This window comes from Mytilus edulis, chromosome 1 (assembly GCF_963676685.1).
Source record: "Mytilus edulis chromosome 1, xbMytEdul2.2, whole genome shotgun sequence".
In the NCBI taxonomy this organism is placed as follows: domain Eukaryota; kingdom Metazoa; phylum Mollusca; class Bivalvia; order Mytilida; family Mytilidae; genus Mytilus; species Mytilus edulis.
The window spans coordinates 95,300,879-95,326,954 of record NC_092344.1 but is presented as its reverse complement, the minus strand read 5'-3'; the positions used below and the strand labels follow the sequence as shown (position 1 = coordinate 95,326,954).

Below are 26,076 nucleotides of genomic sequence, written 5' to 3'. Positions count from 1 at the left end.
ATTTTAAAGAAATTAAGTCGTTAATTTATGAAATATTTGAGCTGCAAAATATAAAGAACTGAACATAAAAAGGAAGACATGTTGGGTTTATAGCCTTCAGGGAATTATACATTACTTAAACAAAACAGTGGCCTCAAATCATCATTCGCTTGCATCAACTGTTGACCTTTAAATTCTTATATAATGCCCCACCATACATGTAATTTCTACTTTTTCTATAATGCCATATTGATAATGTTATTTTCTTTGTATGGCCAAACTAATTTTACTTAACCATTTATTAGAACAATAACCAGGTTATCTTTTATCTCTCTTTGACAATAAGGAGGGGGGGGGGGAATCTGTACTTTAGGAAAATCTCATCAAAGAGAGAGACTAAAAAAACCAAAACAAACAGAACAAAGCAGACAGAAAATCCTCATTATGAGGTACAATATCAGAAGTATATTTTACAATAGTATTTATCAATAAACCTGAAAAGATTACTTTGTTATAAAATTTCATGTTATTCTAAATCCTTTCTTCTATTTATAAACCAAAATGACTAACAAATCTATTTATCTGATGTGTTCAATTCAAACATGAATTATACAACCTCTCATGGCCGTCAAATATAAAATGTTAATTTGTAATTATAAAAATAAAAGCCATTTGATTGTATTAAAATTTTCTACATATAAACAATCTAAATTATACAAGTATTCACAAGCTGTGAACAAGAAGATACAAAATATTGTACATCACTCCTACCATTATCTATATAGATATATGACTACATTGACAGATTTTTAACTTCACCCTAAGAATGTGTAATGTCTTGTAGAGAAAGTGTTCCTACTTGTCAACATGGATTACAACATCCACAGTTAATCATTTATCATTTGGATCTAAGAGGGGGGTTTGGAGGGGTCCTGATCCCAAAATCCCGGGCTTAAAAACATGGAATTCTGAGGTCCCGAAATTTAAAGAAATTTTAATCCCCACATCCCGCAATTTTTAATAAATAATTCCCGGAACACGAAAGGGTCCATCCCGAAATCCCGAGATTAAAAACAACCAATCCTGGAGTCCTGATAAAGGTCCTACCCACCTTACTAAGTTTTTCTATTTCTGTAAATAAAGACACATATGCAGGTTGTTTTTTTATCTCAAGAATTTTTGCATAACACATCTTATGTATCTCTGATGGCTAATTCACTTCAATTGGTAATCATATATTCATTTAATTGTTCACAATAGATAATATGGCCTAAGATTTTGCATTGCAATTTTGTAATATGAATTGAAAAAGTGATAAATTGTAAAACACAAAATTCAATATATTTAGAAATAATTGAATAGTACAAATTAAGAGTAGAAAAGTTGAAGCAGCGGATGTTTTGACATGTAAAGGACATTTAAGTTTGCAAAATTGTATTTATTTTTTTTGTCATCAATTAATATATGGCAACAGCAGTTTTAACAATATATATAGTCATTAAACTACAAAAGACAGTTGAAATAAAATTGATACAACTCAATGCATACCTTACAAAAGGGAGGTAAGTGAGAGGAAAATTCACAAGATGTACTTCTGTATGACCTGTACATTGTGGTAACAAAGATGAAAAGCTTTGTTTGGCAAAAAAAAGTGACCCCGAAATTACATTTCAATTTTCTTAATACTGTCTCTTAATATCACACTATTCCAACCTTAATAAAGAAATATACTCAAATGTGCATGTTGAATTTTTTTACAGACTATTCAACACATCTGACTTTCCCTCTCAAAGTTTAATGAAAGAATTGCAATAACTATCAAGGAGCTACCCTGATTGTTCGGTTGGGTTTTTTTTTTTCAAGATAAAAACTGTTGATTTTAGAAATATTTACCATCTCTGTGAGAGTTTAAATCATTTACACTATTTACTTTAAAAGCCATTATTTCGTCACAAAATCGTTGTTGAAGAAAAAAATGTCCCCTAGAGAAAAAGGAAAGCCAATAATTCTATTTTTCAAACATATTGTAGGTTATCCCCAATTGGTTTTGTTAAGATGTATTCTGAATATCTGTATAGGAAATCAAAATAAAAACTTATCCCCATCATTAAAATATGTATACCTATACACATCACAAAAGATATAAGACTTTGATTCAAAGAAAAGAATCACATTTTTAATCTTAAAGCACTTTTTAAATAAACACAAGTCACATTTATTCATAAACAAGAATGTGTCCTCAGTACACGAATGCCCCACTAGCACTATCATTTTCCATGTTCAGTGGACCGTGAAATTGGGGTATAAACTCTAATTTGGCATTAAAATTAGAAAGATCATATCATAGGGAACATGTGTAGTAAGTTTGAAGTCGATTGGACTTCAACTTCATCAAAAACTACCTTGACCAAAAACTTTAACTTGGAGCGGGACAGACGGACGAACGGACAGACAGACTGACGAACGGACGCACAGACCAGAAAACATAATGCCCCTCTACTATCGTAGGTGGGGCATAAAAAATATTCATTATACATTTAGTTGATGAGTTATTGGTCAGTTTGTTAAAGCAAGCTATCAAGGCAAATACATACATAAGTGAATGAAGTCCAAATAAATAATCATTCAATTAATACTGCTTTGTGTCCAATGAGATGCTTTAATATTTATCAGTGAAGGGGAGGGAAAGATGCTACTATATTTCTATATAGTTCAAGTACCTTATTGTTCAATAATGGGAGTAAACATGGTAGAATAAGCGATAATTTCTTATTTTGTTTATAAATAGTTCTTATAAATCACTTAGGCCACACAAAAAAGTGGATGTTTTAGGGTTTCCTCCTCAAGAAAATCAGGGCAGGTAGACAGATTACTTCATTTTTTCTATTTTCTTTATTTGGAGTATATGCAGATTTTGTACTTAAATTTTTCATTTTTTTTATTTGGAGTATATGCAGAGACATGTAATTTTGTCAAGATTGACATTAAACTTCAGGTGTAGGCATACTGAAATAAGGTAAGAAACCCCTAAACAACTGTTTTTTTTTCAACTATGGCCTTACTGAGAATAGAAATGATAGTATACAAAACACAAATTGAATTACAGATCATCTACAAATTAAGTCAACCAGAACATAAACCAAAAGTGCCTGTTAAGCTTAAATTACATTTAAAAATCATACCGGCACATAAATATACATTTCAAGCAAAGACAAATTTAAATGCCAACTATAATTCAACATGAAATAACTCAACTGATCACTAAATGCTGCTCATACCAAATCAACAAAATATTTCATCATACAAACAAAACATATAACTCTTGTAGTCTGATTTGTTTTAAACTTCTTGTCCACCTTATTAAACAAAATTATTCAGAAAAGGAAAATTAAAATATCAATCTATATATGTCATTTACTAACTCAAATCATTTATTCAGGCTCATTGTCATATCTACAAAAACATTTCACAAAAATCTATAAAAATAGGTTTGATTTCCTAAAGAAATATTTAACACCATCTCTGTGTTTCCTTTCTGTAGTTAAATGATTAGATGATAAAAAAGAGTTGGACTAGTAAATAAAGTCCTATGATTGCATTTGTGCATCCCGTGCACCGGCAGTTGAAACAGCGGAGTCCATTTCTCACACAAATTAATCAAAGTTTCTCCTCACAGGAAAACTTATTAATGGGAAGTAACTCTGCCAATAATAGGAGAATTCTCCAAGGAAAAAAATCACAAAATTGTCAAGCACTGTTTAATTTGCTGCAAAAAACTGCCACTACTGTCCATCAGAATCAGAATCAGATGATGACAGTGTGTCATTTAACTCCTGAGCATTTGGCTGGTATACTGGAATATGCTTGGGGCTGAATGTTTTATTCACACGTGTATTTCGGTTTTGCTGAAAAAAAGGGTAAAGAGTATTAGATTGAACATTTGCTTCACAAAAGAAAATATAGAGATTTTTTTATCTTTTAATAGCAGATTATGTATACTTTGTACTCTGTCTAGCAATCCTTCACAAAGTTTCCATGTAAATGAATTAAATTACAGTCATTAGCAGACTTTATGCACATTCAATTAGGTTTTGTCAAATAACAAGAGTTGCATATTACAAATATATAATTTCTTTTGATTTGTTTTGAACTACACTGAAAGTCCAAGAAACATATGTGAACAATTATAAAATAGGATGAACAAAAATCCATACAATTATCTGACAAAAATCCATACAATTATCTGACAAAAATCCATACAATTATCTGACAAAATTGATTAGTTTGTCTAATGATCAAAGAGGAATGACGGATAAACTAAGATGTGCCTGACATAAGAAGGCAAAATACAGCCATTTTTATTGTCTATGCTGTCCATATTTGAAGATCCTCTACACATATTATTTTTTGGGAAATTCCAGTTAATAGGTTGTCATCTCTTTTATGGATTATGATATCTATATTTTTAAAAAGAAGCTTCTTTTGTAGTTTAGTATCCAGCTGAATCTTGACTCCAGATGTGGTATTTTCTCACTGTGTTAAAGACACATTGGTGGTCTTCAGCTGATTTTTGCTCTTTGGTCGGGTTGTTATTTCATGGACATATTTCTTGTTGCCATTCTCAATTTTATCTTTAATAATTCCCAAAATCTCTAAATACAATAGTCTTACTTGAATCTTAATTTCTTGTTGCAATTCTCAATTTTATCTTTAATAATTCCCAAAATCTCTAAATACAATAGTCTTACTTGAATCTTAATTTCTTGTTGCCATTCTCAATTTTATCTTTAATAATTCCCAAAATCTCTAAATACAATAGTCTTACTTGAATCTTAATTTCTTGTTGCCATTCTCAATTTTATCTTTAATAATTCCCAAAATCTCTAAATACAATAGTCTTACTTGAATCTTAATTTCTTGTTGCCATTCTCAATTTTATCTTTAATAATTCCCAAAATCTCTAAATACAAGTCTTACTTGAATCTTAATCATAACAGAGGACACAGACAAGCATATATGGATAAACTACTTGAATAGTCATTCGTGTATTTCAAAACTATATTCTTTGTACTGTAGTAAAATTTACGTAAAATACCTGTTTGGAATAGAGATCCTGAAACATTTTCTTGTCAGCTTCTGTTATTTCATAATCTTCTTGATCTGTTTCATTCCATCCCATTTCTTTTAGAAGCCTAAAGAAAAGTAGCAGGTTCAAGAATAACTTGAAATACACTTTTTCTTTAAAATCATTCACTTAACTATTTTTACAATCACAAATGTACAACATGTCCACAGATATATCTTTATGGTTTTTGTCAACAAATATAACAGTTGACAAAGCAGATGCAGTACAATTACAACATGTCCACAGATATATCTTTGTTTTTGTCAACAAATATAACAGTAGACAAAGCAGGACAAAAATAACAGTAGACAAAGCAGGACAAAAATAACATGCTTTCACCAAGATTGGTTCTTGTATTTACACATCCTTTGGTTTTTACTTTAATTTGTTATGTCAATGAACAAATCAAAGATATTTAACTTTATCCATTCTGTCAATTAAAAAAAGTTTATTGCTATCTTTCTAACAGATAATAAAGTTATCTTTAAATACATATCCTTAATTTCTAATTAAATTTTTAATTCTACGTAACATGTACGTTTACTTTTGTCCCTCCTTATATAATGTACCTCTGTTCAGCCTCTAAAGAACTGGATAGCATGTTAGAAGAATCATCCATGGCAAGGCTTTCTACTCCATTGGTTAATTGGTCTGTATGATCATTCTAAAATGTAACAAGGAGAAAGACATCAGACAAAATGCTTAGTTATAATATCATATTGTAGGTGACAAAAAAGTATATATTTAATTTACATCAATAAACATATTTTCCATGTAAAAATAGATTTAAAGAGTGCTTTAAGATTTCCTATTTATGTCAGTTTTCATTTTAAGAAATGTTTGCACTCAAATTAACATAAGAATTCAATCATTACTTGTCAATTCATTTTTCAGGTTTAGTGTAATATTCCATTATTTTCTATTAATAATTTTCCTTACCTTGATTGGCCATCCATCTTTACTCTGACTTGATTCTTGTCTGTCAGATCCACTATTTTCTTTTCTCAATGCTCTCAAAAATTCGCTCTTTTTGTTACCAAGGTTTCGAGGTTGGGTAACAAATCTAGTGTTAAGAATTTCTATTGGTGAAGTAGGAGCCTGCAAAAAAAAAAAACGATGGTTCAATATCATTAACTGAAACACCATTTATATGGGGGTCATATTTAATTGCTCATGGATAAAGCTTTTCTGACTAAGAGCTTATGTTGTAAAATACCCCCTCAACAGATAGAAAGATAAAGTAACAACAAAAACTGAACACCAGGCTGCAACTAACTTGGCTTATTACCTCTTTAGAATTGGTTTTGACTGAGCTAAATGGTTCCTTCTGTAAGCCACCATTCAACCTAAGACCTTCCTTTCCTGGTTTTCTGTTTACAGCACTCTGCTGTGAGACAAAATTAAAACAGTATAATATAACTTAATGTAAATACTTTACAGCCAAACATACATAAATACATACAATGTTAACAAAACATAACGTAAACCTTATCCATAACCATGTGTGTGTAATAGAAAGCCAAGTGTGGATCAATCATGATGATCAACTGACAAATGGTCTACTTGTAATTGCTTTAGTTCTGAATCTTAACTAGGAAAGCCAAACAAATGAATGAAGGGATGAAACATTAAATCCCATCTATAACTTGCTGGATGAGAGGATAATATCGAAAGTTTGAAAATCAGAAACACACATCTTTTAATATTATTTACATTGTACATTTCAGTTTTTCAATCATAGTCATTTTCAAATATTTGAAACTAAGCTTGACAATATATACTGATCGACTTTAGAAACGCAACACTAGATTATTCTTTTTAATTCCCATTTTCAAATTTGCAACTTTTTGTAAACAAACTTACTTCAATGTTTAAAAAAAAATGCAAGTTCGAAAGTTGAATTGATTACGTCATTTTCAATGTTCAAATATTGTGGTATACACTGAAAACCTGGTTTTCCTCTTACAAATGAATGTGTCAACGTTAAAAGCAATGATTGCCAGTAACAAACACCAAAATGATTGTCAGAAAGGTCAATCAATTCTGTTCGGCATGTTTTGGGTTCTGTTTTGCACCTTCTGATTTTGCCGTTGTTCCACCCATTACAATGGGTTTTGGTGTTTATGCGGTTGAAACTTTAAGGCTTTAAATGTTTTTACAGTCGATTCTTTGGAAAATCAATCAATGGGAAACATTTTTGCCATAAATCTGTGCAAAATGGCATTCAGCAATTTGATTAGCAGTTGATGTTGCGGTAGTAGACCAGTCTCACAAATGACGTTGCCTTTGTCACTACATGTTTATGTGGTTATTGATGGTCTTCAACAAATCCCGTCTACCAATATCATTGTCAGAAGGACAGTACGATGAGTTTCTGACGTCAAATTGTCTAGTTGCAGCACGTTTTCTTGTTTGCAGTATTCTAATGGTTTGATTCAGATTTTTATTCCTCAGTCTTAGCAATATTGAGATGTAACATTTTTTAACTGATTTAAGTGTGGCCAAGGATTGAAAGAACTGTTTCACAAAGAAAAAAAAAATGAAAAAATCTTTTTATTGGTTCAAAATTTCATTTTCTGAAATTTGTGTGATCTAAAAAATCTGGTAGGTTTCATTACCACAGATAAGTCAGATGTTGATTTTTTTCGTCGGAGAAAGAAGTATAATAAGCATAAATAGTAGTTTTATAAGGATCAAACATGATTTGGTAAAAAAAATCCACAAAATGAGTGTTGCATTTTTAAAGTTAGCCTTAAAGTGTTTTACAACACAAATAAAAATTTCAAGAAATGTACCTATAATGTTATTTCATTGCAATTTTTCATTGAATTTACATTTCAAAGAGATATAATTTCTGTATAAAACAATTAAAGTAGAAAAGGTCTTTAAACATCATATGCTAAAATCACTGGACTGCCCTGACTGGACAATTTATTGGTAAAAAGTTTTTGAAGCAGACTCAATTTGAATTGTTTTACATGTCTTTTTATGGTCTTTTACAGCATGCTATGATATATGGGTTTTGCTCATGGTTAAAGGCCTTACTCTGACCTGTAGTTGGTAACTTGTATGTTATTTGGTCTTTGGTGGAGAGTTGTCTCATTGACAATCATACCACTTCCTATGTTTTATATCAATATACATATTATCCGCTACTGATCATACATACTTTATTTGGCACAAGTGTTTTATAAATGTTGGCAGTCTGTCGGTTGTCTGATAGTTTACTTGAACTTCCTTTTCCATGAGGAGGGTGTTCTACAAAATCAAAATTGATGTTTTAACATTTGTATCCTTAACATAAAATACTGGTACATTACAACATAAAATAAAATTCAATAACATGTTACATATTCTGATTACGCACATGATCATAATTCAGGTGAACAACTTGTTTGAACTTCTGTGCATAAAAACATCAATCTACATTTTCCCCTCCCTTTTGCCCATACCATTCTTAATACACAAGAAAAGTATAGGCATCACAAAATGTTTCTTCAAATCATAAAACATGAAAATATGACGATTTTTTTTTACAGACTCTTTTGCCTTCTTTATTCAGTTTATAGATTTGCTACAATATTCCCTGCTCTTTCACAATCTTGGAACTACAACAAACACTATTCTATTTCATTTATCATTAATTTTGATGATAAACATCATAATATTCAGGAATTTCATAATAATGATCAGACAAAATGTGGTTAAAAGGAGTAGGTCTGGTAAAACCCCTTTTTGGCCCCAAAATATAGCAGTTTTACAAAATTGTTAAAATGTAAACTTTTAGTTATTTATTGGAAAGCATAATGCTTCTGTTTCATAGATATGGACTGTTTTAGACAATACAATGCACATATATCAGGTACTAGCATCATTAAATCTTTCTAAATTACTGAAATCTTCACAATTTTAGCATTTTAGTTAAATTTTAGACGGTTTCTGTCTTAAATGAAAGTGGCTGCATTTGTGTTCATTCTTAATATTGAAATGTAAGTTGTATTTGATTATAATACATAACATATATAAAGGTTGAGAATAAACACGAATGCGGCCACTTTCATTTTTGACAAAAATCATCTGAAAAGTGACACTTCTTTTGCATATTTGATAGATTTTTCATATTTAAGCTTGAATCGGAGCGTTTTTAAGGAGTAACTCAGATAAAATCTTACACATAAACTAATTGAATCAACTGAAATAGAACCTTAAGTGTTAAATCAAAGAGCTGAAGAGCTCTGAGGGAAAAGACGGCCATTGTTTCTATTTTTGGGGGTATCTTTTTATAGTCAGAGCAAAAGAATAGCTAGAACATGTAGAAAGGTTGACAATAATGAAATCAATTGTTGTGTATTGTTCTTTCAGAATTCATCATTGAGTCAATTTGGACCAATGAGATCTGTACCTTCTAAATCAAAACATTTGATGATAAACATCATAATGTTGAAAGTTAATTATCAACCAGATGCTCCACAGGGCACAGCTTTATACGACTGCAGAGTTCGAACCCTGAACAGTTAGGGCAAGTATGGACACAACATTCAAGTTTGATACAGCTGTGAATTTGGATTGTGATAAAATAGTAGACACAACAGGGGTTTCTGACACAGGATGAATGTGGTCTAAGAACTTCAACTTAAAATTTTTAAATTGGACATTTACCTATTATGGTATAATATCAAAAATCTAAATACATGGTTAGATTCAGCATATATCAAAGAACCCCATATATGCAATTTTTGTTGAAATCAAACAATGTTTAATTTTGGACTTTGATTTGGACCAACTTGAAAACTGGCCCCATAAGCAAAAATCTTAATGCACGTTTAGATTCAGCATATCAAAGAACCCCAAAAATACAATTTTTGTTGAAATCAAACAAAGTTGAATTTTGGACCCCGATTTGAACCAATTTGAAAACGGGACCAATAATTCAGAATTTACATACACAGTTAGATTCTGCATATCAAAGAACCCCAATTATTCAATTTTTGATGAAATCAAACAAAGTTTAATTTTGGACCCTTTGGGCCCTTATTCCTTAACTGTAAGGACCAAAACTCCCAAAATCAATCCCAACCTTCCTTTATGGTCATAAACCTTGTGTTTAAATTTCATAGATTTCTATTTACTTACACTAAAGTTATGGTCCGAAAACCAAGAAAAATGCTTATTTGGGCCCCTTGTTTGCCCCTAATTCCTGAACTGTTAGCCCAAAACTCGCAAATTCATTCTCAACCTTCCTTTATGGTCATAAACCTTGTGTTTAAATTTCATAGATTTCTATTTACTTATACTAAAGTAATTGTGCGAAAACCAAGAAAAATGCTTATTTGGGCCCTTTTTAGACCCCTAATTCCTAAACTGTTGGGACCAAAACTCCCAAAATCAAATCCAACATTTTTTTGTGGTCATAAACCTTGTGTTTAAATTTCATAGATTTCTATTTACTTAAACTAAAGTTATAGTGCGAAAACCAATGTGTCATTCCAATATACGAAGGTCGTGTAAGAGTTCAATTGAATTGAACAACTACATGTACTACAATATATTTTAGAATTTTTATTGTGTACCACTTTTTTTTCCCCCAAGAAAGTGAGGACTGAAAAATCTATTCAGTTTTAATTATCCATTGATAAAGTTCTCAATTATCATGGTTATAACTTAAAATTCAAAGGGTTTGAATATTAATGATTACAACTTACAGCAAAGAGCCTTCATTTGGAGAGTTTTGATAAAACTGGAAATAGTAACAGAATCAGACATTTAATTGAAAGAGAATGTACCTCCTTCTGAATAATTTATTGAAATTAACATATAAATCCTTTTAAGCAAAAGAAATCTGACTTTTGTCAGATACAATTTTGTAAAATGAGCCTAAACCACACACATGTCATGGCCGCCATGTTGATTGTTTACAAAATATGAAATAACCTCGAGAACCATGCCCTAAATACAAATAATTTTTAGAAAACTTTTAACTTAATACAATAATATTTTAGTAATCAAAATTATTTTCATTAATTCAAATTTATTTATTCAAAGAAATAAAATACATAACAAATACGATTTTTGTTTAGAGATTGTAAACACAAAAATTATTTGATCTATTTATAGCTCAATTAGTTTACTGTGATGGACTGTGATAAATGTAAATAATGGATAAAATTCGTTTTACAAATCAAATAAAGACACAATTTATGTATGGCAGATATTTATTCACATATAAATTTCAGGGCATTAGATTAATTTTATTAAATATAAAACAAATACTGTGAATGATTTTTCAATGTGTGGAGGCAGAGACATATACATATTTCTCTGGTAATATCCATGCTTCTGCGAAGCTTATTTTAAAAAGAGCTATACTATGAAATTAGCTAGAACATTAAAATTATGCAATAAAAGATATGTTCTAAAAAAAGATCAAGACCATCCCCTTCCTGAAAATAGAGTGTCCTACATGATTTTCTCAGTTTTATGGAATTTAAAAATTTCACATAAACTTAAAATTGGTTTAAGTGCCTAAAACTCCTAACAGAAGATAGATCCAGAGCCATATTCTTCTTATCCTTATATATATGTATTTGTTCATTTTGGTTAGATTTTCTCTTTTTTAATTACTTATCCCTTTTCTCGGTTTACTTCCATGTAATATAAATTACTTTTGTTGCAATACACATGATGCAATGAGATAAGACCACACTATTTATATTGTGGTCAGTGATTAACAGCTGGACACTGGCATCAACAGATGATTGACATAAGAGCCCCTCCTAAATGCCTATATATTTAGATAAATTACCATGTCCTTTTATTTACATAAGTTCATTATCAATGTACTCCCTGTTGTGATATGATAATGATTTTTGGATTTTTACAAACTGTGCAGAATAATACTTACTTCAAAATTATGTGATAAAATTTTTTTCCTTAATCAAAGAGCTGAATAGCTCTGAGGGGAAAGACGGCCCTTGTTTCTATTTAATTTTTTTTTTTGGAATGGGGGGGTATCTTTTGATAGTCTTCATATAAAGAATGATAAAAGAGAACAGCTAGAACATGCAAAAAGGTTGACAATATTGAAATCAATTGTTGTTTACGTAATTTCATTTCCTTAGTTTAGGATTCAATTTGGACCAATGGAAAAGATCTGCATGTTCTAAATCTACACATTTGATTAAAGTTGATAGTTAATTATCTAAAATTCAACTGAATTCTGTCATTTCACAGCAACTACAATATTTTTTGAAATCTTGATTGTTTACCACTGAACTGCAGGCTAGGGCCATTTTCCATTTTTTGTGACAGTACTCTTGGATTTTTAATTTTTTTCTTAAGAAAGTGTGGACTGAAAAATCTATTCAGTTTTAAATTTCCATTGATAAAGTTCCCAGTTACAACTCTCATCACAGGGAAACAGGTACTAATACAAAACAATATGATTGATGTAAACTGTGTGAAGCTTGTTTCCAAATCCTAAATTTGAAATATTTGTAAATTTCATGAATAAATAGGTTGAAACTACAAAATGCAACATTTTTTATTTTTTTTTTTTTTTTTTTACAATTACAATGATTATGTTGGTACACAAAAATTTAGTTTAAATGGAAGACTACTAATCCAATGAAATGTCACATTTTAAGTGTTTAAATACATTAACTTTTATTTTAGTGGATAATTACTCATCAGTTGAGGTGCTCCTGAATTGGAGGAAGATTCTCAAAACAGAATTTTTACAGAAAAAAATCAATAAAATCGTTTCTCTCCCCTATCTCATGTTACCCCACGATCTTTGTTTACTTTGAAAGATGCTGACCTACAAATTAAAGTATTGCATGTTGATGTTTGAATCATCTACAGCAAACAATATTATGTTTAGATTTAGCAAATACCAATTTGTAATTAGTGCACGATCTCTGGGAATGATTTAAATAACCAGTGAAGGATATCCCTGCTTCTGCAAAGTCTGGCATTCCAAGAATGACGTCACTATAAAATACAAGTAGGTTGGATATTTTTAGAATATCTCGTCATACTGATTTTTCCGGATTGTAAAAGAATCGTAAAAAGTGTAAAGAAGAGCTCAAGATACGATAATTTCGTCAGAAACAGAAGGGAAATGTGTAAAAAAGTGTTTAAAGTCAAACTATTCATTTTTGGGTCTCCTTCTCTTCAATCTAAGTAAGATTTGTTGGGGAGTTTTCCCCACTATAAAAACAAAATGAATGATGTGAGGGAATGTCACTCTGGTCAACCCCATAGGGGATTGACGGCTTCAAGCCGTCTTTCCCCAAAAATCAGTTAGACTGTAGTGCTACCTTAATCTGTCCAATGGTGTGCCTTCTGCTCATTGATTACAGTATGACATTTTGAGGGGTTTCCCAGACTATAAAAACAAAATGATTGACGTGAGGGTGGACATGAAGCTGTCTTTCCCCAAAAAGTGTCCAAAATCTTTCGTCAGATGAACCTGAAATTTGAGGTCAAAATCGGCCCTTACCAGACCTACTCCTTTGTCCACATGTTTTCCATGGTGTTGATCAAAATATATAGACATTACTCAATACACCTCATCGCTAACCCGGCTGCTTGAACTTTTGACGCATACAACAATCACTTTTCCATTGTGGCGTCAGATATTTTGTTTTATGATGTCAAATTTTTACGGGAACCTGTGTGATATCCAGTAATAGCGGACAAATAGCGATAAGGTGTATGATAATAGGAATACAGTAAGTACATGTATGTGTGTAGATTCAAGTTTCCCTAGCTAGTTGATACAAAAAGAGTTTGTCAGAAATAACATACCCCACACACTACTGCCATTTGTAAGCTTGCCATTCGTAGACGTCTCAGATTTTTCTTCTCCATTAAGTGATGGCTACAAGTATAAATTCATTCATGTACAATGATACAATGTCTACAAATCAAACTATTTCAACTAATAATTTATTAATAAAGATAAGGTTAAAATATAAAGTAATCTGTTCATTCCTATTTATGAAACCATCAAACTTTTTCTTTGATTAAAAAGGTAAAACTGAAAGCTGAATATAATGTCAAAGAAACACCTGAGAAATAAACAAACACAATTTTGAAATTAACATAAAACGAATTTCATGGTTTAAAAAAAGACTTCAATTTTTATTGTGATCTTATTCAAAAGCAAAATTCATGTACCAGTCATACTTTAGTTTAAATGTTAATGAATGACAACACATCCTTTCAAATACTATATATGGTATATATTTTATGTCAGACCAATCCTGAAAACAAATTACTTATTAGTATTTAATCTACTGGTGATTCCAATTATTTGTGGGGTCTTTATTTTCGTGGATTCTGATAGTATATGTAAACCCTGAATTCAAATTAAATATTCAACAAAATTCAAATTTGCTGTAGGCTTGTATGTTAAATTTTTTTAAATAACTATTATAGGCATCCACAATAATTGAACTTGACAAAAAAGAATAATGAATCCACAGTATATTAATAACGTACAAATTCATCTTGAAATGGAGGTTTGTCTTTGTCATCATCTTTTCCTTTTGATTTGTCTTCTTTATCCTTGGAGTTTGTCCTTCCATCTCTTTCATAATTTCCACGTTTGGTATTGACTCTGCTGTTCGGGTAATTGGCGTAGTAAGAATGGTCACCATGATAGTAATCAAAAGAGTAGAGGTCATAATATCCTGGAGGGTAAGGGGCACCATTTATCTACAATGACATGAAATATGTTGAATTATAATCTAATTACAAATGCATTTAAAAATGGTAATACATGTATAAATTTTTCATGGGTCTAAATGTCAGAGCAAATTACTGTTTTCCTATCAACAACAGATTCTGACAAAGATGTTTTGATCATACAGAATCTCTCAAGAAGAATGTTGCTTATAAAAAGGTTCAGTTTTGGTTAAATAATATGCACAACATAAAGGACTTTTTGATGTTAAAATATAAATAAAATTTAGTGTTTTTGTCAAATTGTTTACAATTTTTTTTTAATTTTTTAAAATAAATAAATAATCCACTGCTCTATTTTAAGCTAAATGATGCTGAATATTTACAGTTTATCAGAAACCTTACTTCTTTTTAAATCTTTTGAGCTGTAGGCAATAAATACAAAAACATACTAATAACAAGAAAGGGTCCATAGTTCACAGATGCCCCATCCACACTATCATTATCTATGTTCAGTGGACCGTGAAAATGGGTTAAAACTCTAATTTGGCATTCAGATAAGAAAGATCATATCATAGGGAACATGTGTACTAAGTTTCAATTTATTTGACTTCAACTTCATCAAAAACTACCTCAACCAAAAATTTAATATGAAATTGTGATCATTCGAACAATTCAAATTACTATGATATAAGAGTCGCATGAAAAAGACTAGTTTAGTTTCAATATAAACCAAATACCTGATTAAATCTCATGTTTGGAGGGTACTTCCCCTCACGACTAGGTGATCTATAAATAGAAGGTTGAGAGTTGTAGGGCATGCCATAGCCATTGTAGTAACCATATGGACCATAAGGAGGATATCCACTGTAGTAATCGTCTTCCACTGAATGATGTCTGTATTTACCACCAGCTAAAGGGTGTCGTTTATCTAAAATAAAACACATTTCATTATCTATTAAACACCAATAAGTATTGTTAATCAACTTAATGAATATTCATATTTATTCAATACATGTATTCACAGTGTCTATGAAGGCAGTAAGGGCTTTTCCATTTTAATGAATGAAGGAGGTCAAAAAGGAAAGTTAGACACATGATGGTGATCATTATTGACAACAAGTTCATTTATGTCATTATTGGCAACAAGTCCATTTTATGTTTACCAATAATGATCACCATCATGTGTCTAACTTTCCTTCTTGCCCTAATATATTATAATTACTAACAAAATATGTCAGTTGTTGCAGGACTTTTGAAGTGACTTCCTACTCCCTCAAAATCATTTAAATAGAATGACTAAGTAAAGGTGTTTTTTTTTAATAAACAGGTTGACTGACGGGGTGGGCCAAATAATTCCCATGTAAATAAGATGTGCCAATGCTTATTCAACTGCATACTAAATACCATGGTCTTAACATAAGTGGTTCCCCTTAAGCACACATATTCACTAACTCTAACATGTTATATCTGCAAAAGTTTCAAAGAAAACAGCTGATGACCAAGGGAAATAAGATGTGTTACTGTATACCAAATATTGTTGACTTATCACAAGTGGTTCCCCTTTAATTGACCTAATCACAATTGGTAATAAACCATCTACTGAGATCACACATAACAAACTACATGCTGATTATTTTTTTTAAAACAATGGGTCCAGATAGGGTTAAACCTAAATCCCCAAATAATTAGAGGAATATATATATATATATCCGCCTGTACGTTGTTAATACACTATCAGTGTTCCAGCTAGCATGAAATGGAGGGGCGCCGCGCCCCGCCCCCGAAATTTTGCGCCCCTCTGCCTTTTTTAAGCGCCCCTGCGCCCCTCTGTGCCCTTTTGAAAAAAAGTTTAAAAAACAATCTTTTTTCCTCATATCGTCGCCATTTTGTTGAGTTCTTTATACACACACTTCATTAAGACAACAGATTAAAATTGTTGACACTTGTTACCTGATTATAATCACCTATTTGATTAGAGTCAATTACTTAATCAGGTGAAATTTACGACCCTGTCTAATCCCTTTACCCTGAAGCACCAAACATCGAAGTTGAATGAATTGATTATTTTAACACCTGACGATGCAAAATATAATTTATAAAATAAATGTGAACGGTGTTCATTTCTATTGTATTTGTTATTTATTATGTCATTTAAAAAGAATCATTCCAATAGGCCAACACGCAAAATGCATGAAACATGATGTAACTTTGACCTCCGTAGCAGAGTTCAAAAAATTTATGGGTCACTGAATATTCACAATTCAGATCGTTTTTGTTTTGATGTTTTTATTTTTTAAACTGATCTTTCAAACTAGTTTTAATCCAGAAGAAAGTAAAAACATTGCTTGACTGTACCTTAAGTTGAATATCTATATCCAAATTAAATTAATTAAAACTGTAATCCATGATCACAAATTGAATGCTTTGTTTACAATTGTTGAAAGCCATGTGCTTTTTGGCGGGAAAATTCGGGAAACCCCTTATTAACAGGAAACAGTTACATTTCATTGTTATTTATAGACAGTAGGAATTTCATTTTGGAAATCATTTTGATTACAACTGCTAAGATTCATTCATGAAAAAATTTATAATAATTTCTTGGGGTGAAACTGATAATACTTTTTTTTATTAAAATAATTTACATCTAGGGGTATGGAAAGGGGGGCTGTTTTTTTTGTTTTTTTTTCCAATAATATTACAAATATATATAAAGTTCACCAGTCTGAAAATACATGGTTAAATGGATTTTAATTCTGAAAAACTCATGTTTATTTAATTCCTTTATTATTTCCATCATAATAAGAAACAAGCTACATGTATAAGGTATTTCAAACATATATTTTTGGCTTTTATATAAGAACATTCAAGACTATTAATATGTATGTGCCTGCAGTAAAAACAAACTTGGTAAGGCCTAAAACAATTCTACAGGGCCCTTGAAAAAACTTTTGGATCCAGGCTGGCCTTCAGAGAAAATGTTAAGTATTGTTCCTGACTGTATTGCAGATTTATGTGAAGTTTTTAAACTGACATGCACAATTCATTTCACAAGTGTAATAAAAATAATTCTACAAAACAACGCAGCGCATTGCGTTGCAAATTCATCTTAAACCCACCATTTATCAAGAAATATGTCTTTATGTGGTAATATTAAGTATTTGATTTTTTTCAGTGAGAACGCGCTAAAGTGCCCTTTTTAAAAACGCGCCCCTCTATTTTCAAATCCTAGCTGGAACACTGACTATTATTTTGTATCAGATACATTTATTAAAAAAAACATAATCATTATACAAACAAGTAAATATCTTACTAAAGAAAGAATCATCTTTATGAGATCTTGGTCTGCTGTTGCTTTTGTCACTATCAAAAGGCTTGGATCCTGATTGCTTCTAAAAATTAAATTACATAACATTAACCAAACAACAATGATTATGAATGTTTAAGTTGTAATTTCTACTGCAAATATGATATTAATTCAGAGACTGTTGATTCATGATAAATCAAAAACCAAAAAATTATTTTTCATTATGCTTTAATCATAATATATCTATAGTTACAAACATACACATCTACTATTCCAACAAAAAAAATATACCCATTTACTGCCTTATTTGAGTTAATTTCCTTAAATTAAGACTTTGGTTGGTTTGCTTGCTTTGTTTATATAATCGTTTGCCTAAACATTGTTATTACAATTAACACCTGCAAACAATATAGATTCCAACGAGTTAAAACTTACGAACATGCGCATGTGTCAAACATATTTTGTGCTCATTAGAACATGCGCATGTGTCAAACATATTTTGTGCTCATTAGAACATGGCTTTGTTTACAAAGCGTAATAAGGACGTCATATTAGAATCTTCATTCTGATACATACATTGTTCAAACAAAGAAGCAAGCCAACCAAAGTCTTAACTTACAAGCATAAGGAATCAATTTCTGTTTCGTTCCATATAAATTTTACAAAAGACTTACAAAATGACTTATAATAGTACTCTACGGCTAAAATAATCTGGAAAATTAATAAAACTCAGGATGGTTTGAAGGGATTTTGTGTTGTTGGTGTGCTGTTTCATTACCACATATATAATTTATTCATGAACAAATTTGACATTATAGGAAGCAAATCTATCTTAATTTTTTAATGAATATTCATGACCTTGAGTCATTTTTTCAAGACTACTTCCAACAGTTGTTCTAATTTATGAGGACAAAGCATACGTTTATCCTTGTATGCTAGGAAGGAGAAACTAGAGGCTCTAAAGAGCCTGTGTCGCTCACCTTGGTCTATGTGAATATTAAAGGAAGCAGATGGATTCATGACAAAATTGTATTTTGGTGATGGTGATGTGTTTGTACATCTTACTTTACTGAACATTCTTGCTGCTTAAAATTATCTCTATCTATAATGAACTTGGCCCATTACTTTCAGTGGAAAATGTTAGTAAAAATTTACAAATTTTATGAAAATTGTTAAAAATTGACAATAAAGAACAATAACTCCTAAGGGGGTCAATTGACCATTTCGGTCATGTTGACTTATTTGTAAATCTTACTTTGCTGAACATTATTGTTGTTTACAGTTTATCTCTATCAATAATAATATTCAAGATAATGACCAAAAACAGCAAAATTTCCTTAAAACTAACAATTCAGGGTCAGCAACCCAACAACGGGTTGCGCGATTCATCTAAATGCTTTGGGTTTTGAGTTATAAGCCAAAAACTGCATTTTACCCCATGTTCTATTTTTAGCCATGGCGGCCATCTTGGTTCGATGGCCTGGTCACTGGACACATTTTTCAAACTACTAACCCAAAAGATGATTGTGGCCAAGTTTGGATTAATTTGGCCCAGTAGTTTCAGAGGAGAAGATTTTTGTAAAAGATTACTAAGATTTACGAAAAATGGTTAAAAATTGACTATAAAGGGCAATAACTCCTAAAGGGGTCAACTGACCATTTCGGTCATGTTGACTTATTTGTAAATCTTACTTTGCTGAACATAATGGCTGTTTACAGTTTATCTCTATCTATAATAATATACAAGATAATAACCAAAAACAGAAAAATTTCCTTAAAATTACCAATTCAGGGGCAGCAACCCAACAACGGGTTGTCAGATTCATCTGAAAATTTCAGGGTAGATAGATCTTGACCTGATAAACAATTTTACCAATGTCAGATTTGCTCTAAATGCTTTGGTTTTTGAGTTATAAGCCAAAAACTGCATTTTACCCCTATGTTCTATTTTTAGCCGTGGCGGCCATCTTGGTTGGTTGGCCGGGTCACCGGACACATTTTTTAAACAAAATACCCCAAAGATAATTGTGGCCAAGTTTGGATAAATTTGGCCCAGTAGTTTCAGAGGAGAAGATTTTTGTAAAAGATTACTAAGATTTACGAAAAATGGTTAAAAATTGACTATAAAGAGCAATAACTCCTAAAGTGGTCAATTGACCATTTCGGTCATGTTGACTTATTTGTAAATCTTACTTTGATGAACATTATTGCTGTTTACAGTTTATCTCTATCTATAATAATATTCAAGATAATAAGCAAAAACTGCAAAATTTCCATAAAATAACTAATTCAGGGGCAGCAACCCAACAACGGGTTGTCCGATTTGTCTGAAAATTTCAGGGCAGATAGATCTTGACCTGATAAACAGTTTTACCCCATGTCAGATTTGCTCTAGATGCTTTGGTTTTTGAGTTATAAGCCAAAAACTGCATTTTACCCCTATGTTCTATTTTTAGCCATGGCTGGGTCACCAGACACAATTTTTAAACTAGATACCCCAATGATGATTGTAACCAAGTTTGGTTGAAATTAGCCCAGTAGTTTCAGAGGAGAAGATTTTTGTAAAAGTTAACGACGGACGCCGACGACGCCGGACGCCGGACGCCAAGTGATGAGAAAAGCTCACTTGGCCCTTTGGGCCTGGTGAGCTAAAAATACACAGGCCTAATCTTATCTTAATTTGGATACAAAAAATACACAGGCCTAATCTTATCTTAATTTGGATACAAAAAATAAACATGTAGTACAGAGAATCCATTTAGTGGTTTGGATGAATAATTGGAATGCTGATACATGTACATGTAAATCGCTATAATGGAGATTCATAATTCAATATTATCTTCAAATACTACATACAAGACACAAAGTTCTGATGAAAAATTAAAAATCCACAGAGTTTAGCTTAACTTGCCCTACCAATGCGGGTGGCTAAGACGTCCACGGATACCAGCAGACTTGTCCACTTAGAACAGGGGATCAAGGGTTAATGAAGCCAAATACTGAACTGAAGACCTCTCCTGGCAGATGATTTCAATATTCCAAACACATTAATTTTTTAAACAAAAACTTTCTCTTTTACATTAAAAGATCCACAATAAAGAAAAGAGAGAACTACATTGTTGTATGTGATGGGTTTCACTTGCTGGCTACAGTTTTAATTAAATCAATTTGCCTCGAGCAAGCGAGATAGCTCTTATTTGAACCCTGAAGTTGTCTTCACTATTATTAACTTTAGAATCTAAAGCCCAAGATCTTAATTTTTTTATAATTCTAATCAGATTCTGTTGGCTTGTGGAGATGATTCTTAAAGGCCCTAAAGCAATTTTACAAGCCTGAGCTGCTGGGCCTGAGACTAAGGGTGAAGACTGAGTAAATAACTGTTAAAAATACTTACAGGAGCTTCGTGTGATGGAATCTTTAGCCAAGCCGGTGCAAAATCGTGCTTTGGAGCGTTGTTTGTGGCCATCACAAGATCATCATCACTAACATTACCTTCAAAGATAATCAAATGGCAAGCTTATCAAAGACTGACTGAAAATTTTGTACAAAAGCAAAAGTGTTTTACAATTATTTCACCAACTACACTCACTGCTTTATTCCAGGCCTAAATTAAAATATTGTTTGTTTGCCCTTTTCCGACCCTATGTTTTGAAACAGGGGTAGGTAGGTAGGTAAAATATTTTCTTTTTCTTTCCCAAAAAATAACTTAGCTCGGTACATTTTTTGTCATGGGTAGGCAGGTAGGTATAATATTTTATTTTAGAGATACAAAATCTGCATGATGTCATTTTTGTCTGTATTGCTTTTGTTTAAGTATGCTTTTGCTAATAAGTTTCTAGGACTATTAGTATAATAGTCCCAAGTTTTGAAAAAAAAATACAATGTATCATGTAGAATGTGAAGTTAATTCATATGCACTACAACTTTTTTTTCAAATTTCAAAATATAGGGCTGTGCGGCATATTTAAAACGTTTACATACCTGGAATTTTTAAGAATTTTAACTTGCACTAATAGTACTCTGTACCTTGAACGCTTACTTCAAGGTTCAAACCTAATGTTTTTCTGTAAGCAGGTAAGAAATAACTTTGTTCTGGTAAAATATGTCCAGGCAGAAATACATTGTACATTACAAGTAGAAAAAGTCCCTAGAGTGTTTTTGTGTGTGCCTGTGTTTCCAATAAAAATGCTAAAAGACTTGAAACTCAATTGTCACGTATTTTACACCGCATTCATAAATGATCTGTATGGAAAAACTTGGCGATTTTACTGCCAAATATTCTCCCCTTTACAGACTTTGGTTCATGTCAGATATAAATCAGAATAGAATGAAATTCAAATCAGTGTAGCTGTGGCCATTGATTGACACATTAAATTCATCCATTGACTGGGACAATTTACGTGAACGTTTGTCTGAAACGACCACGGTTCACGACGTACCTACGATAGATATTTAAACAGTGGGGTCACCAAAGGTTTCTTAACGCCTTAAATTATAAAATAATTCGAAAAATGAATCAGGAATAACCTTTATGTTTTGATTTATATAATAAATATAAATTAAAACATCGTGTTATTTCTGATTCATTTTTCGAATTACTTTATTAAGGTGTTGAGAACCTTTGGTGACCCCATAGTTTAAGTGTCTTTAAAAAGTACATAGTGAACAGTGGTCGTTACATACAAACATTCACCTAAATTGTCCCAGTCAATGGATGAATTCAATGTGTCAATCAATGACCACAGCCACACTGTTTTGAATTTCATTCTATATCAATGCTGGTCGAAGGCATCATTAACATAATCATCCTAATCTACGGACCACCAAAGGCCATCCCTACATAGGATACAAAGTCTGTTTACAAAATATTTTGTACACACGTTGATAATTTAGTATTGGACGAACTTTTTTTGAATGAACCCTGCTCTTCATGTATAAAGACACAGAGTAACGTTCGTTAAATCATGATTTCAAAGCTTTCAACATTGATTTCAAACAAATGCTTTGAAACTCCAAATGCAAGTGTTCATTCATGTCAAACGCTCATGTGATACCAAACGGACTAGACCTTATAAAGGAAAGATAAAACCTGAGAATTCCGGTAAAAAAGTTTTGAGCGGGAAATACAAATATAAGATTTTTGGTAGGAACAAAAAATAAAATAAAATAAAATCTTGCTGGTAAACATAAATAAAAGATTTTCAGGCGGAACGAATTTATAGGGTCGGTCGGTAAAGGGCAAACAAACAATATTTTAATTTAAGCCCCATATTTAATCAAGTGTAAAAATTTACCAAATTAAAAATTATGATGGTCAAAGATACAAAGCTAATTAAAAATGTCACTCTTCGTTATATGTTATATCACTTGTTTAAATTATTTTAGATTTTCACCTTAATATCTGAAAATTTTACAACTGTATTAAAAATTAAGATTTAAGGTGTTACCACACACCTTGACTAAAATTAATCGGCTTGTTTATTTTCACAAAATTTTGACAGAATATTTATTTTGACCCTTTGACAAAATATAAAAATTTCAAAAAATTTGAACCAAACACATTAATGGAGAAAAAATGGTTGAATACATGTATGTAGCAGTTTGACAAACACTGATTTTGATCATTAAAAAGCTTCATATTTTATTAAAGTCGTATAAAATGAGTGACTGGTGAAAAGTCATATGAAATGAGTGACTGGTGGAAAATAATGTTTATCCAATTATTGAACCAATGCATGTATATACAATGTATCATAAACTTGGTCTTCATCATTTTTTACACATCCATATCGTTTAATCGTAATTTTTTTTCTCTCAGTCTGTTATGAACTTATGATGTGAACATATGGCAGCTAATTAACTGTTGTGTTTTCAAGCTGTACTCAGTTTACTGATTGTCACCTTAGTAAACAATCAACAAAGAAGCATGAATATTTAGCATGTGTTTAACATGTACAATACAATCATAATAAGTTTATTTCAATGACTGATCCATCACCATGTGTATTGCGATCACAGGATTTTTACAAGAAAGGTCACACTGAGTACACTGCATACCGAAAAACGTAAAATGTACATGTATCTGAGAATTATTTACTGGACACGAGAAAAATGTACATGTACATAATTTTTTTTCAATTTGAAGTTTCATTTGACTTTTACAATAAACATTTTTGTAACGTAATTAAAATGTAAATTCACAAATAATAACTACCACTTTGTAATGTTGTTTCTAATAACATTAACTGGCAACTTTACTGAAATGTCTTGAAATACGAATTAAAAGACTGTATTTAGAAATTTTACAAAAATAAACAAAATAAAATAAATAAAGCATGTTTTGTTTGAAGTATGTGTATTAATTAAATATTAATTAAACATTAAATCTAAAAATAAAGTTCCCAAAACAAATTAAACACCATGTCCACAATGGTATCTTTTCTTATAATTAAAAAAAAATTCAAAGCTACATGAATACAATTATATATGATCCCATGAATAACCCTAAAACAAGAATCAGAAAATATATCTTACCAGGGTTTTTAAGAATGTTCCTTCTTTTTTTAAACCCAGTAACAGCTTGACGATTCTTTACCAACTCCTGTTCTTTGTACTGCACTCTGCAGATTAAGGCACTTTACAATATAAAACAACAACACCAATTTGTCAAGGAAAAATTTCACATTGAGTCTATCATGGAAATGAAGAGTAATGAAACAGCAACTGCAAAGTTGCCACAGTTGTGAAATCAGCTTGTCATTGTAGCCAATTTATCAACCTTACATAAAAAAGTTTCTGGTGAAATTAAACAGCTGCAGACAACTGGAAAACGTAGACTAGAGCATCTTCAATCTGCTTATATTACAATTTCGTATATGTTGTCATCGGCTGATCAAGAATCATCAACTTTCAAAAATGACATGCCAAAAACGTTTTACAGAGTTGTCGAACGTTGACCTTGACCGGATTCTATTTTCTCAATTTCTAATATTCTCAAAATCCAAATTATCTTGTACACAGATATTTCTCTTCCTAATGCTAATTCTACATGGAGTTGGTAGTCTTACATATAGGACTCTGTTTATCGCTATCTAATTCAAATGATTTGGCATATCAACACATGGAGCCGAAAGAGACATAAACCGCGAATTGTTTACTTCTAAATATTGTTTAAAAAGTCTATTATCTGTTTTAGTATTGACCAAACTGACTTATTATGGCTTCTCTAATTATTCCTGCATTTGTTTCAGGTACTGTCAATGTTCATTTTACGTTCAAAAGTTTTCCTTTTTCTTTTTAAATAGTTCGATCACTTATGAATTTCTTTGCAAGTAACAAATATGGCGCAAAGTTTTCCCATCATGCATTGTAATGTTTCTATAATAATCTCAAAACAAACCAAAAACAAAAGAATAAATGATAATGTTTGTAAAAAACTCTTCCAGACAAGGTTTTCGAATGACAAATATATTCTGAAATCAGACAAAAACATAGAAAACTGACAAAACTCAAGATTTCAAAAGTAAATAATACAAACGATGTCGGAATGGACATACAAAAATTCCGTCTTTCGTATATTTTCTTACCTAACTCAATAGACTGGGATCCCGCTATATATAATCACCTCGTTCTTGATATATGAAATATGTAATATGCACATTGATCTAGACAGGCGAACCAGTCTACTAACCCAACGGCTAGAGTGGGCAAACTTTTTTTTATATACTCCTTTCAAAGATATTCAAACTAATGAGCATATATATGAAAAATAAAGTCGTCCATTCATTTTACTAAATTAGCGTTTAATGTGTGAATGTAGGCCCTATCATGTATATTGAAACTTTCAAAATTATTAATAAAGAGCCCCTCTGTGTATATAAGAGATAGGACCTTTATCGGGACTCCGGGATCAGGTGTTCTTAAGCTCGGGATTTCGGGATTGACCCTTTCGGGATTCGGGAATTCTTTTTTTGGGGGG

General features: G+C 31.3%; 1 protein-coding gene across 3 annotated transcripts; it reads right to left on the bottom strand.

Moving 5' to 3' along the window:
* Positions 1-2,904: 2,904 nt before the first annotated feature.
* On the bottom strand, positions 2,905-25,654 carry LOC139515785 (vasculin-like protein 1). Of its 3 annotated transcripts, none has more exons than XR_011662844.1 (12): positions 24,633-25,654; positions 21,493-21,590; positions 18,105-18,183; positions 15,532-15,722; positions 14,609-14,824; positions 13,913-13,985; positions 8,274-8,362; positions 6,393-6,491; positions 6,044-6,202; positions 5,674-5,768; positions 4,948-5,171; positions 2,905-4,799 (listed from the first exon to the last, which is right to left on the bottom strand). XR_011662844.1 is itself a non-coding variant. In XM_071305480.1 (12 exons), exons 2-12 carry the CDS (start codon positions 21,562-21,564, stop codon positions 3,762-3,764), a joined length of 1,293 nt encoding a protein of 430 aa, XP_071161581.1. In that variant the 5' UTR covers positions 21,565-21,590; positions 24,633-25,654; the 3' UTR covers positions 2,905-3,761. The 3 variants fall into 3 exon arrangements, 2 of the variants coding, with proteins under 2 accessions (XP_071161581.1, XP_071161589.1); XM_071305480.1 differs by having other exon boundaries at positions 2,905-3,884; positions 5,075-5,171; XM_071305488.1 differs by having other exon boundaries at positions 2,905-3,884; positions 5,075-5,171; positions 6,393-6,488; positions 24,633-25,486.
* Positions 25,655-26,076: the final 422 nt, after the last annotated feature.

Excerpts from the sequence above, each read along its gene's own strand:
- LOC139515785 (XM_071305480.1), bottom strand. The coding sequence starts at position 21,564 with ATGGCCACAAACAACGCTCCAAAGCACGATTTTGCACCGGCTTGGCTA. Across the intron at positions 13,986-14,608 it reads CTCCATTTCAAGATGAATTT|CCATCACTTAATGGAGAAGA; the intron begins GTACGTTATTAA and ends TTATACTTGTAG. Across the intron at positions 3,885-5,074 it reads AGGATCTCTATTCCAAACAG|CAAAACCGAAATACACGTGT; the intron begins GTATTTTACGTA and ends CCTTTTTTTCAG.